General features: G+C 50.4%; 7 protein-coding genes across 7 annotated transcripts; 4 read left to right on the forward strand and 3 right to left on the reverse strand.

Moving 5' to 3' along the window:
* Nucleotides 1-453: 453 nt before the first annotated feature.
* On the reverse strand, nucleotides 454-2,033 carry K444DRAFT_530935 (uncharacterized protein; the record flags this gene model as incomplete). The annotated part of the gene is made up of 3 exons (XM_024874936.1): nucleotides 454-1,499; nucleotides 1,550-1,714; nucleotides 1,763-2,033. The coding sequence occupies 3 exons, from the start codon at nucleotides 2,031-2,033 to the stop codon at nucleotides 454-456; spliced, it is 1,482 nt and encodes a 493-aa protein (XP_024735879.1).
* A 563-nt stretch (nucleotides 2,034-2,596) lies between these two features.
* K444DRAFT_630621 (uncharacterized protein) lies at nucleotides 2,597-5,927 on the reverse strand (the record flags this gene model as incomplete). Its single annotated transcript, XM_024883243.1, has 5 exons — nucleotides 2,597-2,659; nucleotides 2,714-4,384; nucleotides 4,432-4,505; nucleotides 4,561-5,838; nucleotides 5,900-5,927. 5 exons carry the CDS (start codon nucleotides 5,925-5,927, stop codon nucleotides 2,597-2,599), a joined length of 3,114 nt encoding a protein of 1,037 aa, XP_024735880.1.
* Nucleotides 5,928-6,981: 1,054 nt separating this feature from the next.
* K444DRAFT_420251 (uncharacterized protein) lies at nucleotides 6,982-7,259 on the forward strand. Its single transcript, XM_024872701.1, has one exon. The coding sequence runs from the start codon at nucleotides 7,036-7,038 to the stop codon at nucleotides 7,219-7,221; it is 186 nt and encodes a 61-aa protein (XP_024735881.1). The 5' UTR covers nucleotides 6,982-7,035; the 3' UTR covers nucleotides 7,222-7,259.
* A 1,789-nt stretch (nucleotides 7,260-9,048) lies between these two features.
* On the forward strand, nucleotides 9,049-12,519 carry K444DRAFT_653222 (PalH-domain-containing protein; the record flags this gene model as incomplete). The annotated part of the gene is made up of 2 exons (XM_024885866.1): nucleotides 9,049-9,111; nucleotides 9,922-12,519. The coding sequence occupies 2 exons, from the start codon at nucleotides 9,049-9,051 to the stop codon at nucleotides 12,238-12,240; spliced, it is 2,382 nt and encodes a 793-aa protein (XP_024735882.1). The 3' UTR covers nucleotides 12,241-12,519.
* A 227-nt stretch (nucleotides 12,520-12,746) lies between these two features.
* On the forward strand, nucleotides 12,747-15,005 carry K444DRAFT_562987 (LAG1-domain-containing protein). Its single transcript, XM_024877012.1, has 3 exons — nucleotides 12,747-13,191; nucleotides 13,241-13,975; nucleotides 14,028-15,005. Exons 1-3 carry the CDS (start codon nucleotides 12,997-12,999, stop codon nucleotides 14,523-14,525), a joined length of 1,428 nt encoding a protein of 475 aa, XP_024735883.1. The 5' UTR covers nucleotides 12,747-12,996; the 3' UTR covers nucleotides 14,526-15,005.
* Nucleotides 15,006-16,081: 1,076 nt separating this feature from the next.
* Nucleotides 16,082-16,925, reverse strand: K444DRAFT_420538 (uncharacterized protein). Its single transcript, XM_024872703.1, has 3 exons — nucleotides 16,880-16,925; nucleotides 16,403-16,827; nucleotides 16,082-16,341 (listed from the first exon to the last, which is right to left on the reverse strand). Exons 2-3 carry the CDS (start codon nucleotides 16,785-16,787, stop codon nucleotides 16,199-16,201), a joined length of 528 nt encoding a protein of 175 aa, XP_024735884.1. The 5' UTR covers nucleotides 16,788-16,827; nucleotides 16,880-16,925; the 3' UTR covers nucleotides 16,082-16,198.
* A 718-nt stretch (nucleotides 16,926-17,643) lies between these two features.
* K444DRAFT_420330 (uncharacterized protein) lies at nucleotides 17,644-18,574 on the forward strand. The gene is made up of 2 exons (XM_024872702.1): nucleotides 17,644-18,412; nucleotides 18,535-18,574. Exon 1 carries the CDS (start codon nucleotides 17,913-17,915, stop codon nucleotides 18,330-18,332), a length of 420 nt encoding a protein of 139 aa, XP_024735885.1. The 5' UTR covers nucleotides 17,644-17,912; the 3' UTR covers nucleotides 18,333-18,412; nucleotides 18,535-18,574.
* The last annotated feature ends 30 nt before the right edge of the window (nucleotides 18,575-18,604 follow it).

The raw sequence follows: 18,604 nt of genomic DNA on the forward strand, positions 1-18,604 counted from the left end.
ACTCTTTATTCGAATCATTCGTAGACCTCATCATCTCATGCCTCCATGCTCGCTTGCTACAAAAGACACGACAAGAAAGCTAGGTTCAGTCCCGTGCTTCCGAGAGAAGAAAAAACACTAGAACTACGATAGCACCATGTAAATTTGCGCCAAGAGCGGGAAAAAAGGCCGCCAGAGCCTGCATCAAGCTGCTCGATATGCTTTCCAACAAAACCCGGATCTCTCGCTTGCTTGTCGACATGCTTCCTCCAGAAGATAGTCCCAGCTTCGTACAGGTAATAAGTACATCACAGATGATTCGAACGACCCACAGACCACAAACACATGCATGCCGTCTAGATATCGAGACCTCGCTTCCTTTCGCTATGCAAACATATAAGCAGAGCAGAACTCCGTCCCAGAACCTATGGAAGAGCAGCCCAAACGTGGAAGTGACCTGGTAGATGAGCGAGATCATATAATGCCTCCAGGAGGATCATATGTCGCCTGGGTTCCTCGCCCATTACTCCTATCTAGCCCTGCGCTGCCAGGACCCTCCCCTGGTTGTGTGTCGGCGGAATTTATCTTCCGTAACATGAACATAGGTTTTTTGCCCTCTTTATCCAATTGCTTAAAGAGTATCAGTGGTTTCTCATCCATTCCCAAACAGCGTTCCTTATCGCCATACACAATATACAATGCATATTGTTCCCAGGGCGCATTGATATTATATTTTTTGAGCGCTGCAGGGAGAACTTTATAACAAGGATCCTCCATGCTGACTCTGAAGGATTTGAATATCTCAACGGAGCCACCGGAGGAGGGGGTGTCGAGTGCGGGGGTTTGTGCTCCTCGCCGTGATGGAGCTGGTTTTGTGCTGTCGCGGGAATATGTTGATGCTTGGTATTGGTCGTTATCGTTCTGTGGGAAGCTACTGCGCCCTGGTGTTGGCTGCCCTTCGCGATAGGAACGTGAAGCCAGGGTAGAGCCGCTGAGGGTTGGCGGAGATGTTGGTGAGGGTTGATTTGGTGACGGATGGCTTGGAGATGTCGACGGCTGAGAGCCTCCATTCATCGCCGCAAGGTGCGATGATGAAAGAACAGCCCTTTCTGCGGCATTCGCCGGGTCAAGAGCCTGTTCCATCAACGCTCTTTCAGATTGTATATATGTAGGGGACGAGGTTTTCCCCGATGAGTCGAAGAAGAGCTTTTTGGTGGAGAATTTCCTCGATAGTCCGCCGCCAGACTGTGTTGACGAAGGGGTTGGTGCGGGGGGTGAGATGGTATTCGAGGCATCGTAAAAAGAAGTCTGGGTCGAATCAAGAGCTGGCAGTGGTTGTCCTTCTTTTGCCATCCGAAACACTGGAAGTAAGTCTTCCCTCAGACGAGAATATTCAGCAGTTATTCTGCGCAGTTCCATCTCTGCCATGCTCAATCGCTCGTCCCGTAACCTCAGTTGTTCCACCAGCTGCTTGATATCCTTCAGCGTCGCTGTTGCATACTGTGCTTCTGCATCTGCCGCTGATAAGGCGTTAGTATATGTGCATATCATTGGTAAGCCGGATACTCACATAACGGAACATAGTGGTCACTCTCGATCGGTATGTCCTGCTTGATCTTGATATCGTATACGCTCTTCAGAATTGTGAGTCGATGGCCAACACTCGTCACCCCCATCTGCTTCAGATCGTCATGTTGCAATGCTACCAGTGCTTCGCCGACGATATAATTCTCTGCTCGAGTCAGTGCCAACTCAAATTGTCTCTCGGGGCCAGGGAGGCTACCTAGGAATTGGTCCCCATATTGTCGCAACCCCAATGTGCTCACAAAATCAGCGCACTCTTCCGCTGTCCATTCTGTTATGATTGTTTCTGGTAGCCGGTCTCCAGAGCTCTGACCGCCGTAGGTAGTGGGTGTGTGCTCGTTGGAACTGAGGCCTTCCGACTCTGTCGCTTCGGAATCGCTGGCTAGCACGGGCGAACTGTCGGCTACGCTTCTCTCGTACTCGTCGTCAGCATCGGATTCTGGATACGCTGTCCCCGACTCGAACGCCATGCTGGGAGGAAGGGCCAGTGTGAAGTGAAGTGTATGATGGGACGGAGATGGTGGTTCACAGCAGACGTTGAAGTGTTGCACCCCCATTAGACGCGCACCGACCTCATATCCGCGCTAGGGCCGAGAATGGGCAAGGGGACTTTCTTTTAATAGACGACCAAATATTGGCTGGGGATGTCAATAGGGAAAAGTTTCCCTGCAACCCAATTCCTGCCATTTATGGAGGCATGAGTTATATTACAAGAGCCGTCTTTGGCACTTAATGATCAGCAGTGAAGTCCCGTGCTGGCAGTATCCCCTTTTTCATAAAGTTCACGCAGATCGCCGGGGCCATTGATTCTGTGACAAGCAGGGGCCCGACCAAGTATGAGACGTCCATTTGAGCAGAACTATGTAGGGGCTCATTGTTTACAGGACGACCGTTTAAACACCCAACATGATATCAAGTATTTTGACGCCAGCCTGGTCCCCGAATACTCCAAGTCGAAGTCCAAATCAATACGCCTCTCCAACTCTTCATTATCATTTCATGTTAATCATTTACACTGCACCGGAAGTTGTTTTCATCTCGAGGCCTGCGCTCTCATCTTGCGTGCGAGCCAGTCTCCAAGCATGCCGTCCAGACGCTGAAGCATATTAGCAAATTGAGGGATACAGACTTAAGGTTTGGAGAAACTCACATTTGTGATGTCCTCGAGTTTCGCGTTCTCTTCCCTGAACAGATTACCCGTTATTGGGTGATCGGGACCAGCAGGGACTACCCCTGACTTGTCATAAACAACAACCAGTAGATCTTTAATATCTGCGTCATCGTCAAAGAAGGTTCTGAGGTGAGCATCGCTCCATGTTGGGGTTGACGTCGATGTAGTAGAGCTCCCAGCACCTTTCTTTTCTCGGGCGTCTTCAGCATCAATCAGTTCTGGCGAAGGTGAGGATACGGGTGATGGTGGTTCTTCTTGACTTGACGTATCCACCATGAGGGGCGGCGGATACGATTGAGAGGATGTAACTGGCGATATTTGAACAGGAGATTCGGACAATCTTTCCTCAGCAGGATTGGGTCGTTCATTCGCACTTGTCGAGGCATAGCTGTCGGGGAAAATACCTGGTATTGGACGCTGAACCTGCTTGCCTGGTGCCCGACTGGGTTCTTCGACGGGTGAGTTTTCATCAGATGAATCAAAGTCGTCCAGTTCAACTCGGGACTTAGCCTTTTTTGCCTTAACAGGCTTGGGTTCAGAAGTACTTGAACTCGCAGATCGGAGCATCTTCGAAATGGCACCAACGGACTTTGGTTCCTTGGGAGCCGCCAGAACAGGCGCCAGACCTCTTGTAAGTTCGGGTGTTTGGCCCTGAGCCTCTCGGGCGGGCTCATCAAGTGAGGCCTCGGGCTGAACGAGACGCATTGAAGGTGCTTGTACCGATTCAGCGGGGGTTGTTCGTTCCGGCGCGGGGGCTTGTTGAGGATCTATAATCTTGGGCTCTCGACTTTGCCCTTGCTTCCGATTCGGTGAGATCTCGGTCCGTGGCTGCTTCTGTAATTTGCTCGGCTGCCTCTGCATATCTTGTGTCTGGACTGGAGCTTGTTCCTCCACAGCTACCAGCTCATCCGATTCCTTGCTAGGTACTGGCGAGGCTCCCGGGTTCTCAGGTGAACGTTTACTCGCTACGAGCTCATCTATGTCATCATCGACGATCTTCGACTTCTTTTCTTTTCGTTTGAAAAGACCACTGAGCATTCCAGGCTTCTTATCCTTATCCTTTTTGTCTTTCCGGTCCCTCTTATCTTTGCCTTTCTCAGGGGAATCTTTCTCAAGTCGGTCGAGACTAGGCCTTTGCTTAAGTTCCTTCGAATCGTTTGATGTCCGTGTCGAGGTACTCGAATCATCACGGAGTAAATTTGGCGTAAGCGTGATCTTCCTGGTCTCCACAGTATCATCTTTGAAGAATGAATCTGTGTTTCGGACGGTACCGTTGCGAGACTTGCTTTCTAGCTTTCCTTCGAAAATTTCATCGCTTGTCCTGGCAGTGTCGGTGCTGACTTTCGCTTCTGGTTCCACTAAGTCTGACTTGACCTCACGTATTTCGGAACGAGGTTTCAGGGGTTCAACGGTAGCAACTTCTTCCTCTTCGGCTGCAGGCTCCTGGTGGTCCCCATTTTGTTCTTGTTCTCCGTTCTGGCCATGGTAATCCCCTTCGCCACCCTCCTCATCGGTTGAGTAGTCAATATCTGAGGCTTCAACGTAGGTAGGAGCAGTGAAGGTGACTGTTTTGGCATTCCTTCTTCGAATGGCCTTTTTAAGAGGATTTTTGGACTTTTCAGCTTGGTCGCCGAGCATGGTTGAAGTGAGCTATATCGGTCAGTTTTGCTCTTGGCTTTCTTGGAGACTACACATACATCAACGTTCCTATGCTTGTTAAGACGTGCTAGACGCTCAGTTGGTGTCTCGATATGTTCTGCAGGTAAATACCCTAGCACGGAAAATCAGCCCAAAGTCAAAGTCGGCGTGTCAGGTTCATGGCCCACCAATGCTGCTGTCCTTGACCACTCTAACAAGCCACCAGTAGCTGTTACTGTCATCCAAGAGAACCATTGTGTCACCTTTCGTAGCGTTTGCTTGCCCTTCGACAGTTGCAACGAAAGTATGTAACGCGTACACGAATTCGAAATCGATGTCCTCTGTTTCCTGTAAGCATTCTCCACCCCATCCTGAGTCAATGAATCTAGAGTCAGTAGCGTAAGGAATTTCATAATCGTCATCTTCATCTACCGAACTTTCGTAAGGTACAGTCATGGCATCGTTGCTCTCAGACTCGGTGGTTCCATTTGGTTCGTTACGGGCTTCCTCGTCCTCTGGCTCGTCCCTAGAGCCTCTCTGGGCTAATCCACAAGCCTCTGAGCCATCAGTAAATCGCTTTGGTGAACGGTCTCCAGTTTCATCGTCGCTTATCAGTCGGCTAAGCTGATCCAGACGTCCAACAAAGGTTTCATCGTGTCCACAGAGACCTTCCAAATGGCGGGAGAGACCTTCATCGGAAAAGTAACTCAAGTCGTAGTATTGGTCATATTGGTCATATTGATCGTGTTCGATGAACGATTGGAGCGAGTCTGTTGAGTAAAGGCCGTGCTCACCCTTGCTATGATTCGACCCGGTCTCTCCAGTATGGTCCGGATACTCACCCAGAAGATGACGATGATGTGTTGGTGTCTCATAGCTTTGAACCTCGTCCTTGTCGAGTTGTTCAGGTGCCAGTCGCAACGGAAAATGATCTGGCGTCTGCACAAATGGCGAAGAGCTTTCGATACACGCTTGTGAAAACGAAGGGGATCTTTTCGAGGCGCCTCTGAGAGAATCGCAACGTTGGGGCCACGGCTGTGGAAGGGGATACCCACCATCGTCGATTGACGGGGAACTTGAGATCTTTTCCATCATATCATCATCCATCCCGTCGTCACCCTCCGCGTCTGCCATCTCCGCATCTTCAGCCGTCGACCCCGTCAATCCGCCATTTTGAGCCACAGCCAAATTATCTTGTTTCTGGAGGTTGGCGCCATTCAACTTCGCTGACACTCCAGCAGCCAATTCGTCTCCATACTGCTGCAATTGCTGTACCTCGCCGCTCGTCCATTCTTTCGATACCCGAGGACTCCGGTGATTCTCCTCTGCCACCTCTGCTGCCAATTCTCGTAATGTTTCTGCCTGATGTGGTGCTGGAGGTCCAACTCCAAGAGGAGACGGATGAGTGGGCTGTCGTGAGTGGTCTTGTGCAGAGGGTGAATTCTGGTCCTGCAGATCAATCGAGTCTAGATGGGCAAACATTAGCAATTGCTCTCTCAAGTTGAATCACAGAAGAATTGCCCCTACCTGCTCGTATAATTTCTGGTCGTGTCATCGTGTCTTAACAGCATAGAGGTCCCGAAGTCGAGGAATATATTCGAGTGCGCGATTGTTGTGCAAGAACCCGCACGTCTCCCACGCGATGGATATCCTACACAGATATTACACTCGTAGCCGCATTCCAACGTCGCGATAAAGGAGTGGTACTAGCTGTGGTCGCCGCGAAATTGCAGTTGTCCAAGCCAGGAAGGGAGAGATGTTGCTGGGGCCGTCGGAGCTGCCCTCTCTCACCGGCCAGAAATTTCACGGGAGTGCGATAAGGACCGACTATGGCCTGCGTAGTCGTTTGGGGAGGCTGGTGAGAACGAAAGGAATGAATTCTTTGAAGTTTGTTTCCAACAGGTCGAGGCCTAACAACCTGAAACGAAGAAACGAGCAAGGGGGATCAGGGGAAAAAGTCCTAAGCGCAAGTTCAGCCACGCTAAAGTTACAGTACCGTGAATTTAAAGGATCCCTGTGCACTTACTTCACCGCTTTCTGCTCTGCTCTCCTCTGCTCTCCTCCTCGATATTTTAAAGTCCCTGCTTTGCTCCTCAGCCACGTTGTGGCCGCATTATGCCAGACAACCGAATTCTAGCAGGACGAAAGGGGCACAAGGGTTGTCTTCGGCGTCCCTGCATGATGACAGTTGATTCGCTTTTCCTTCAGAATCTTCAACGAATAGAAGACCCGCCTGCCCGCTTCAGCTGGTCAATTTATCTAATAATAAGCACAAGACTAACTCCCATGTTCCGCTGCTGCCAATTCATTCTATCTAAAGCAGTGTGAAGGCTGTTTCGCCCCCTAAACAGTCACGCGTCCAGGTATTATCTCCGTTCTTGACTCTGCCTCGTACTGAAAAGGAAGTTATTTTCATTGTCCCGCCTCAAATTGGGACATTTAAATGCTGCACTGAATCTCCGAATATTCTATCGACTCATCGTACATTCGAGGTCTAAACCCCTTCAAATGCCCTAGAAGCTTTGGTACATTAAAAGTCTTCACGAGTATATTTGACCCCAATGTTCAACCTGACTTGGGACATTGAAATGATTGCCGCTTTTCCATTCCACGGCTATTCTGCACTGTCTTAGATTTATTGCTCTCGCGCGAGTCGGTGCGCCATGTCTCTTCCACTGCAGCTTAAAGCTTTTATTTCATTTTTATGTTGCATCACACGAGAACCACAATCTTCGCGCCGCGATACTTTCAATCATAGCTATGTGAGCTTCCACGATCTGATTGAGGCGGAATGTCTTGACCGGAACATTCAACGAGCCGTCCGCCACTCGTTCCGCAATCTCATTTAATGGAGTTTCCGTAAACTTTTGTGGTGAGCTAGAGTACGTTTAAGACACCGTGTTGGGAAGGATGTGAGGATCGAAGTTATCTATGATCTACTAGAATAAGGGTGCCAATGCTATTCAACGCAGAGTAAGTGAGGAGAAGTAGATCTCTCACCTCTCCTCCTGCTATCCCCGTCATGCAGATAATTCCGTACTCTTCAGCACACTTCAGGGTACAGTATCTTCTAAAACCGTCACGCCTACCTAAAGAATCTCGAATCAGCAGGTGTTCAACAACTCGCAGGATGATTCGAGGGGTTATGAGTTGAATGTCCAAGATCTCGTGGAACATTTGATAGGGAACCGACTTGAATATTCCAAAATGCGTAGGACATTTGGAGCCTGAGTCTCTGAGTGCCCAAGACCTTACGGGACTTTCAAATACGGGAAGAAGGTTGAGAGTACCCGTACCAGGTCGAGAATCTTGCTGAATCCCTCTGGATGTCTCTTCCTGACTTCCTCGGCAATGGTTCCATTATCAACGAAGACTTCGTTGGCGCCATTGGCAAGCAACATTGCCTTCCTTTCTGGTTTACGAGTGGTGGCCGCAACAACAGAGCAAAGACTTTTAGCAAGAGCTGCAGCAGCGAGACCAACTGAAGTCGTGCCCCCTCGGATGAGCAGAGTGTCCTCCGTCAGCTACAGTGACTTGATGAGAGAGCTCCAAGCTGTTTGCATCATTTCCGGCAGAGCACCGAGTTGCTCCCATAAGATCTTCGGCTTGATGACCTGAACCTGGCTTGCTGGTACGCAGGTGAAGTCGGCATATCCGCCGTCGTAATCGCGGCCCATACCACCGATTGCAACGAATTAGCAAGATGTTTATTTTGGGGGGAGGGCGCTGGGAGCATATCTCATCCTCCCCATCAGTGAGGCAAGGAGCTCGCGATATAGTACAAAGAAATAGGTTGGTTACTTGCTGTCGCCACGACCTGGTCATTCTTGAATTCTCCTGGTGACTCTTCAGCGAACCCCACGGCTTCAATGCTGAGAATTCGAGGAAATTTGAGGCCCGGTGAGTGCCTTCTGCACAGTATTTAGGTCAGTAATCCAACTAGATCAACGCTCGACGCGGAGATGGGCCATGAGCCTCGATGGACAATGAAAATGTGACTTGTGAAGTGTATGTCCCAGCTAGGCTCGGACAATCGGGAGAAGTAATATAAAATATCGAGCAACCCCAAGCAGAGCCTTCCCTACAAGTCTCAATAGCAAAAGGATCAGACAGATAGCTTCTCATCCGATATCTAGGAGGGACAAGAAGCTCCAATGCGAGAGCCGCGTGCTTATAGTCAAATAGACGACTTATTGTCGAGTAAACATTTCCGAACGATCCAACCCAAATGCCTTGACACGGGCGAATTGTTGGAGCTTGAGAGTTTCTGGTCCACCAGGGTTGATGGATGACAACAGCTGTCATCGTCGCAACTTTTTGAAACGCCTTGATTTCAGAGGAAAAACCTCATAACCTGATGAACAGGTGGTTTCGGGAAAGGATATGGCACTTCATACGGAGTATTGGAATGCTTACCGTTCCTCACAGGTACATGGCAATCATATGATCCCGGCCCTCACAAAGTCCGTTGTCCTAAATTTCCTGGGAACAACGTGAACTCCGGTGGAAGAGAGAAGCCGTCACTCTTTTTCAATTATCCCAAGTCAGGGCCATATATGTACCTAACCATGGAGGGGCTAGGAATATTATAGAAGTTCCAAGATATTGGATAGACTTCGAACCTAGAATAACTCGGGGGAAGATTCGTAGGGGGAGTTCTGAAATGTTCTGACTCGATGTGGGGCATTGAGATACACTTCCGCTTTTTTGGCCCACCCCGGGTAGCATCCGCAAAGCTCGTAAGATTGAGACTTTGATATCATGTTAGAAAGGAAGGGAAAGGCTAGAACTTGTCCGCATGACAACTCTCGTCTTTACTTTTCAACAATGCCCGAGGGAAGCGGAATCGAAACAATGGCCGTGTGAGAACTTTCCACAGCGACAAGCTAAGTCCAATTATTTGAGCCCGAAGGACGAGATATGAGGCCCATATAGTTCCCCAAACTTGACCTTCGCTCGAGAGTCAAGCATTCGACTTTTCTTGTTGTCTGGGCATCAGAAGTAGTTTATCCGCAGGACAAGCTTTCCAAGACTGTCAAGAGCTTGGCGTGCGACGCCGAATGCGACGGCAGACATCTAGACGGCAGGGACGACCTCAATCGCAAGTTCGCGCTGATGCCACTGCGCCCAACGGAATGAATTCAGTCTTGATTGTTGACACAATATATCATCTTTGGAAATCCCACCTCGTATCGAGCGCCATTCAGGCATTGCGGGTAGTCCAGTCGAGTCCAGCCCCGACTGGTGGCCCACTAAATCTAACGAGCACCGTTTCAACTCTCTCACTCGACTCCCCTCACGTTTTCGACACTGCACTGCACCAAAGCGACGCACGACAGCAATTCTTCGGTCTTCAAACGAACGCTACCTCCCAGTCCAGTCGATTGTCTCTTGTTCTATCGCTAGTCGAGAGACCGCGTCGACTCAATAATATCCGTGAGCGAACTCCCAATCTGCATCCGAGGGACGATGTCGCAATACTCCCGTTGATGAATTGTTGAAGATTTACGGCAGGGCCGTGACGTTCCGAAATAATGGAAGAGAGACAGATAATCAACATCGCGAGGCCGAGCCCGACCCCGACGACGGTGACCAGGGCACATTGCACGCCGTTCACACTTCCTTCGAATGGAGTCTTAACTCTCGGGCTTAACGACGTCCTCACCCTCACATCCGACGCAATATTCAGACCGCAATGTACTGGATCGAGCGACGTACTCCTCACTGGCTCGAGCTCTCCCACGATTCTCGATCTTCGTGATCCATTTTATGCCTCCACCCTTCCCGAATGCTACGCGCTGGCAGCGACCACGGTGATTGCGTACATGCTCGTCATTATGCTCTTGATTACCCCTCGGACTTTCCTACACGAGGGTGCTGTTGTTCTTGGCCGGCGAGGTTTCACAAATGGCCCTTCGGGGAGTGACGCTGGCATTGGAATTGGTGGACGACCATGGCTACAAAAGGTCGCAGCATTGACGGTCGCGATATCCCTCACCATTGCCACCGCTGATACATTCAAAGTCGCTGAGGAGCAATACGAGGTTGGGTATATGGATGCACAAAGACTACAAAACGTAGTGGAGAATGGGATGGAACTTAAGATCATTCGCGTTATATCCGATACCTTCCTCTGGTTGGCGCAAGCGCAGACTCTGATACGATTGTTTCCTCGCCAGAGAGAGAAGATTATCATCAAATGGACGGCGTTCGCACTCATCTCCCTCGATGTGTTGTTCAGTATCCTTAACAACTTCGTTTACAATGGAAATTCTCGACCGCACACCTTCGTGGACGCCGTTCCTGCACTGGCCTACCTTTTTCAATTGGCCCTGAGCCTCCTTTACGGTGCTTGGGTAATCTATTATGCCATCACGAAGAAGCGATTCGCCTTCTTTCATCCCCAGATGCGGAACATCTGTCTTGTTGCGTTGCTTTCACTGGTATCAGTGCTTGTACCTGTGGTGTTCTTCGTCCTCGATATATCGAAACCAGATCTTGCTGGATGGGGAGATTACGTGCGATGGGTTGGAGCAGCTGCAGCAAGTGTCGTTGTGTGGGAATGGGTGGAACGGATTGAGGCTCTTGAGAGAGAGGATAAAAAGGACGGTGTGCTTGGACGAGAGGTGTTTGATGGTGATGAGATGCTAGAGGTCAACCCTCTCTCAGATTCATCCTGGAAGTCCCGTTTGAAGGACCGCATAGATGAGCGCAATGGCAAGGGTAAGGGGGGAGGAGATAGTGGAACATCAACTGGGTCCAACGGAATATCGTGGCCAAGGGTCGCCAGTCTAGCAAACCGGTATCGACCTCGCGCCACCCATGATGTTGAGAAAGGCAGACCGGGCCGGGATAAACCAACGCAGCAAACGAAAAAGCGAATGCCAGGGTCTCGACCTCCGCTATGGCCAATTCGGCCTCCACCTGCAGCCACTCCTATCAGTAGAACAGACACTGCAAGTGCAGAAAGTACTGTATATGCTATCCGATATCATCCGATCAGCGAACCTACACCGATTCACGAGCAGGAGAACGTGAGGGGGGTATCAAGGAGCAACAGCCTGGAGATCACTACCGTCCCGAACCGAGATGATCATAGGAGCGAGATATCCAAAAAGTCTGTGGTCATCGAGCAGATGGAAGAGGGCGACGAGGATGAAGCTGAACGTCGTCGACCAAATGCATGGCAGACATTAGCCAAAGTCAACCCGTTTCGAAGAGGACCTCAAGGCCCACCACCAGAAGTATCTGCGCACACAGTGAAAGTCCCGGAACCAGCCAATGGTCACCCACCTCCGAATAAATGGGACGTCCGGGCAAGGCTGGAAGACTTTGCAGCTACTCAGGCTGAGAAGCTCCGCGAGAAGGCGAGGCCAAGCGTCAGTGTTGGCCCACTTCCGGTCACTATCATCCCGGCACCCCCAAGAAGACGCAACCTCGCCACGACTTATGAGGAGCTAGAGGATGCTAAGAGAGGAGAGAGACCAACGAACAGTGACTCGAACACATTTGTTGGATCAGCGGAACCATCGTTGGAGAGACGCTTGACACAAGATCAAGAGCCCACACGCGTACCACAACCACAAAGATTGAGTGACCCTTACACTCCGGACGACCTGAATGGTCACTCTATCCATCAGCGGGGAGCTATATCATTCCTCACTGCTGTTCAGCAGGAGCGAGATGGAGAGAGTGCAATCTCACCAGTGTCACCGCTTGAGGACGTTGGGGAAAGATTACCACCCATCAGCCCTCGAGGCAGTCCTGCTCAATCTCGCACTCCGTCGTCTCCGCGGCGTGACGGTCTTCCCGTTATGAGCATACCGGCGCCAGTAAGGCACCCGCGATCCGAGGAAGGTTCGGAGTGAGGGCATCTAGGTTTATCTTTGAGTGTGGCGTTTGTGTTGGAGCCTTATAATCAACGTCAAAATATGGGAGGTTATTGTGTTTTAGGGAAATCTGCATGGAGTTATATGTGTATAGACGGGAGGGACACTTGAGAAGCGTATAGCGAGGGAAAGGGAGCATATAGTTGGTGATAGGGAGCATTTCTCGTCGGGAGATGCCATGATGATACGACAGGCTGTCTGTATTTAGACTTACGAATAATGCATCAAGTGCCTCTGCTACATTGACAAGCACGTTCCTTTTATAATGAGAATATTCGCTCTGGCTCTGCGTGAAAACACGAAAAACTGTAAACACAGCATAACCCCCCCGTTACTGCAACTGCAAAGCCTCACCCGAGCTCGATTCGGTTGAAGTCGAAGACTACTATATTCGCCGCCTGGACGCTGCTTGATGCTGTCAGCACTAGCTGCCGTGGCTGCTTATTCGCATTCTCATGATTAGAAATTTTGATGTTGCTTTTGAACCGACCACTACCCTTGACGAGCCATTGAGAGGAAGGTACGCAGGGATCCTCCGCGTTCCCTGATAGCCCAACCCGCGACTTGCAATCTCAATGTCGGCTCCGACATTTTCTTGGGCGAGCTTGAACTTCAACTTTGGTCTGCATCCCTCACCTGCTTCATTGTCCGCCTGTTAGCTCTGGACCGCTCTTTCTATGACTTCAGTCACCTACTGACTTCTTTCTTGGGAGCCTCGTTACTCGATCATCCACGATGCCTGCCACAGAGGCTTTCCCGCTTCTCTCTACCCCCGATAAATTGACACCTCTAGGGGGCCCAACCAGCATCGACAAACCACGAATCCGAAGGCGGTCCAGCGGACTCGGAGGTGAGATCAGAGCTGGGGATACAAGTTCACCAGCGTTGGCCACACTAGACATAAGGCCGCCGTCTCCCGGCACAATCAAAGTTCGCATCCCTCTTTTCGTCACTGCTTCACCCCCCTGACCGTCAGCAGGCTCAAAAAGACAGAGATCGCAAGAAACCGTTCTCGAAACGGAGGAAAGCAAAAACCCTCTTTCAGCAATGGAAGAGGTATGCGTTGAAGCACACATGGGTCACTCCCTTGGTCCTTATTCTAATCTTCCTCGCCTTATTCGCAATCAACCCGACCGAGTCGAATCCCATACATCACTTCATCTTCCTTTCCTACCGACTGCCAGCTGAAGCTGGGGCTGCAGCCGGAACACCACATCAATATGGCAAGGGGTTATGGGATTGCGCATTTGTCTCATTTTACATCATTGTTCTCTCCTTCACAAGAGAATTCATAATGCAGAAGTTCCTGCGGCCCATGGCAAAAAAAAGTGGTTTGAAGAGTAGGGCGAAACAGTCACGATTCATGGAACAGATGTATACCGCCATCTACTTTGGAGTCCTGGGCCCTTGCGGTTTATATGTCATGAGCCGAACGCCAGTGTGGTATTTCAACACAAGGGGTATGTACGAAGGGTTCCCGCATAAGACGCACGAGAGCATATTCAAGTTCTACTACCTTTTCCAAGCTGCATATTGGGCGCAGCAAGCTATAGTTCTTTGCTTGGGGATGGAGAAGCCGAGAAAAGACTTTAGGGAGTTGATTGGGCATCATATTGTGTCACTGGCTCTGATTGGGTTGAGCTACCGCTTCCATTTCACCTACATGGGTCTGGGAGTCTTTATCACTCATGATATTAGTGACTTCTTCCTCGCTGTAAGTGCTCCTAGTCCTTTGGGAACTGGATCTCCCAGTCTAATACCACCAGACTTCTAAAACCCTAAATTACCTCGACCACCCCCTTGTTGGCCCATATTTTACCCTCTTTATTTTCATGTGGATTTATCTTCGCCATTACATCAACCTTCGAATCCTCTGGTCTGAATTCAACGAGTTCAAAACCGTCGGCCCTTACGAGCTTGACTGGGCGGCCGGGCAGTTCAAATGCGACCTTTCGCACTATATCTCGACCGCCCTCCTAGCGAGCTTGCAAGGGCTGAACCTTTTTTGGCTATACTACATATTCCGAATCGCATACAGATTTGTATTCCTTAATATCGTGGAGGACGACCGAAGCGACAACGATGAGAATGAGTTGGCGGAAGAGCAAAGATTGGATGCTCTGGCCCGGCAGGGCATTGACGAAGTCCCCGGCCCAAAGGTGCTGGTAAACGGCGCGCCAGTGAACGGAAATGGAGTGGCAACGGCGACAGAGATCCGAGTGAACGGAACGACGAATCGGAGGGAATCTGCGCGGAAACCTTGATTCAACCACTTGGAGCATGGATCCTTGTGTGGCGTGGGGGGCTCAGAGCCGCGAGGTGGGGGGTTGTGGTAGCCTCTTCGAGGTTTCAATAACAGGCGAGGGAAGTCTTCAGAGACTGAGACCTCTTCGAGGGTGTGTGAAGACTGGCTCTACTGCCCAAGACGGTCGTTACAAAGCTCGAGCTGGTTCAGTGTTGAGTATTTCTCAGTTGGAACGAGGCTGTTAGAACCTCCACTGTCGTTCCGCTTCTTGTATTGATTCTATCAGATAAAACCTGTAATAAATCACATGTCTATGGCCTATATCCAGGGATTTAGATTTGCACCTGTTGAACTTTTCCCGTTAGTCTTGACTTCATGACAATTCACCTGGTCTCCTTGTCTGCTTATCCGTTTCAGCACAAAAAATGCGAGTAAATACACTAAAATCCCTATAAGGGATGCTGGATAACTATAAACATGGGAGACATTTGCAAAACCGTCTATTACCTCCAAAATATGATCATAATGACTCACTAAAGTACAACATGCCCCTCACTTCCCCTCACAGTCACTCCCTGCTCCCGACTAAAATTTCAGAGTGCGTAGAAGGCGTAAGCCCGACCTTCCCCTCTTCTTCCATTTCGAGAGGCTTACATATACCCATGTCGATCTCCTAGATCACGAAAATCTATTGCAGTCGCTTAGATAGGATGCTAGGGTTGAGGGTTGAGGTTTGTCACATAAATGCGGACCTGGTACGAGACAATTGCGGTCTGTTTCTTTGCCTTGGTCGCCTCGTATCACCATACGCCCAGCTTCGTAAGAGTTGTTCTGCACGAGGAAAATCTCTTGACCGCAAGTTTGTGCATCCTTACAAGTATTTGGAGGATGGGCTCCGCACGCGGCGAGTTTGAAGCAGGAAGACGTGGTTTTGGGTTGGGAGTTCTCGCTGTGTTCATTTTTCTTCTAATGGACTCAACGCTTCATGGGAAGAACAAGTTATTTCGAAAGCTCGACAAGAAGGTCCTCTTCTACTTTTAGCGTGCTGAGATATGGCATGAACGCGTCTTCATTCTTGTCGACATTATGTTTGGTAAGTTGTTCAGTGAGCTCAGATCAAACAGACCGACAACATCCACAATGACACTTCTGGAGTCACGGGAAAGGCATACCTCTCCACTGGAGGGACTGCCGAACATGTCATCGCAGCGACTATTAGCCTCTGCGCATGTACTAGATGCAGAAATAACTGAGATAAGTCCTCTTTTGCTTGGAAGGCCAAAAGCTAATCTCGAGCAGTGGCACGTCTCAGCTCCTTTCCTTCCCACCTTTCCAAATACGGGTATTTCAAACGAACGAAGCCAATGCAGAGCTCGTCTTGAAAACCAACTTCAGAGACCTTGGTTCCTACCAACACCTGCAAATCTAAAGGTTTCTTTTTCCCGCCAAACTGCATAAAGTCTCTTGTGTTGTCTGTTATGCGGAAGATCAAAGATCCACAACGAGAAGATTGCTTCGACTCGCACGGAGACAAGAACGGGACAGTACGGACAAATCGGCTTTCAACTCTCTCTTCTGGCTCATGTTCCATCTCCGCTGTCCATACTTCCAACCCACACCGGGCAAGCTGCCCAATCTTCGACCGTCTGCATCGGTAGCTCAACACACAAATCATATCCCCGGCTCCGCGACTTAGGATCTCGACGGAATGAATGCAATGACCCGGGATTCGAGAGGTATCATAATACAGTGGATTGACTGTTTTGCTAGGGTGCTTTCTAGGCTGCCCGCTGCTTGACGCAGCCATTGCATTGGACCCTTTCCAAGCTTGATAAGTGCAAACCCAGATTGGCCCCCATCACGCCGCGAATGCTGCTGACATATTTGGCCTATTATGGGCAAGCTCAACCATTCTCCCGGTCGGCAATGGCGAGAGTTCCTTTCCTTTAACTCCCCGAGTTGGCAAAATGAATATCGGGGAAGCTGGTGGACGGAACTTCCACGGGCGCTGGTTCTCGGTTGGTTCAAACTTCGTCTGCCACACCTCGGCCCTTTCCTGAGATTGCGACTCTGTTCTTGGTCTTGCGCTGCTCCCGTCTCCTTGTGTTTCCCTTCTGCCGTGGCCATTAAAAGGAAACTTCCTTTTGGCCAACACCACAGTTTGTGCGGTAGATATGCAGTACCACGTTGGGCAAACGACGAGAGAAAGGCCCAAATTACGAGGACCGGGTTGCCGGTCTACCATCGGTCTTTCACTGGAAAAGCACCAAGACTTGGTCATGGTCTGCAGAAGTTGGGCATTTCGGCACTTGAAGGACAGTCTGATAACGCTCATCAATATGCATGGCTTGACCTACGAGATTTCGTTCTTACCTGACGAAGATATTGGCGGCGATCCGGGAGGTATTATTCGACTAAAAAGCACTCGAAGACTCCGTACTATTTGATGAGCCATAACCAGAATCGCATCATACTTCTGCGGAAGCGAAAGGGACGGCACGGCGGCGCCATGCGGGAGATGCTTTCTCACCGCTGAATGCTTCAAATCTGATCTCGGAGACAGTTTGCCAATGATACCCGTGCTTACAGGGAAACAGCTACGTCGTCACATAGAAAAATATGTGCATGAGGGCGCTGCGAGGTCGGCTTGCTTTGACAGATGCTCTCCAATCTGAGCCTGGCTTTCCCGTTGGAGATGGTCCGGGTGGACAGTAATACAGCTCGAGCGGCCATTGATTGCAAGAGCAACAATAGCGTTGGACATCAGTGCATGACGCAGGTGTGCACGATGAAAAGGTGACCTGTAGCAAAGCTCTCCACAGAAGTCTGGGGTTGAACTGAGCTCGGGGAACATCCGGCCGGGTCATACTTGGAGGTCCCGTACCGCTTGAATCGCACACGGGGGCATACAGATTACTCCGCCAATATTAAGGAGGCAGCTTCTAGGCCCTTACGTGCTCAGAACTGGGAACAGAAAACCACGTGTCAATGTAGTCTGACACGCAGGCCAGAGACTGCTCTTGGGGCGAATGGACCTCTGAGAAGCAGTGCGGCCGACTTAGGCCCCCGTACTTTGCGTATGGGAGGCCGGGGGGGCAGGGAGCGGTTGTGGAAGGCTCATGAAGCTGAAAGGCTGGCTGGCTGTTCGATAGTGCTGCGTGTCACCCTGGCTGCTGGCCGCTGCGTCCCACCACATGCACTCGCTCGCCAGTGATCCTTGAGCCTTGACCGGGGGGGTGGGGGATGGAGGGGAGTTGGAGGGGTTGATATACGCGGTAGACCTGCGAGGGCTTTCGTGGCTGGAGACCAGTGGGAGCCGCGCTGGATTGGTGAGATGAGATGAAGGAGGGCCGGATATCTCGACGTATATGCGCTACATATACGAGCGACCGCGAGGATAAATTCGATGCAGACTGCCGAAGGGAATGCAGGGAAGCGAGAGCAAAGTCTGGATATTATCAGGGCCAGCCTCGACTTATGTCAAGTGGTGAGGATCTTGACTCTCCTCGCTAAGGCCTCTCCCGATTTAGGTCCCAGCCCCAGTCCCAGTCCTAGTCCCAGTCCCAGTCCCAATCCCGTCCCCGTCCCAGTTCCAGGCCTTGCAAAGGCGGTGACGGTTCTGTCGAATAATCCGAGTCCCTTTTGCAGCACAACCACAGCCACTTACAATTCTCTCTACCACTACTTCACTCTCCCAAATCCAGAACGCTTTGTCTGCCAGACCCAGAGGGTCGCAGTGGAGTCCCATAGACACTCGTCTCGTCTCGTCTCTGTCTCCTCTCGTCCTTGCACTCGGTCGGTCGTTTTCGTCTGTGTCTCTCGTTGATTAGATCGAGGGTTCGCGTCGATCTTCAATCCGTCCCTCACTCTCTATCAAAAGATAATTCCCCACATCCATCTCTTCAGGTACTTGCCCCCTCCCCAATCGCTCACATCTCAGTATGTTCTGCAGCAATCCGCTGTCACATGAGCGGAGAAGCTCAGAGACATTTTGCCAGCCACCGCTGACAACATCTTGTGATCTGAAGGTGGCAATATCGAACCGAGGCTACCCAGCTTCGCGTTACCAGGACCCTACTCAATCAAGCTCGTCCCAAT

Source organism: Hyaloscypha bicolor (assembly GCF_002865645.1).
Source record: "Hyaloscypha bicolor E unplaced genomic scaffold K444scaffold_87, whole genome shotgun sequence".
Lineage (NCBI taxonomy): Eukaryota > Fungi > Ascomycota > Leotiomycetes > Helotiales > Hyaloscyphaceae > Hyaloscypha > Hyaloscypha bicolor.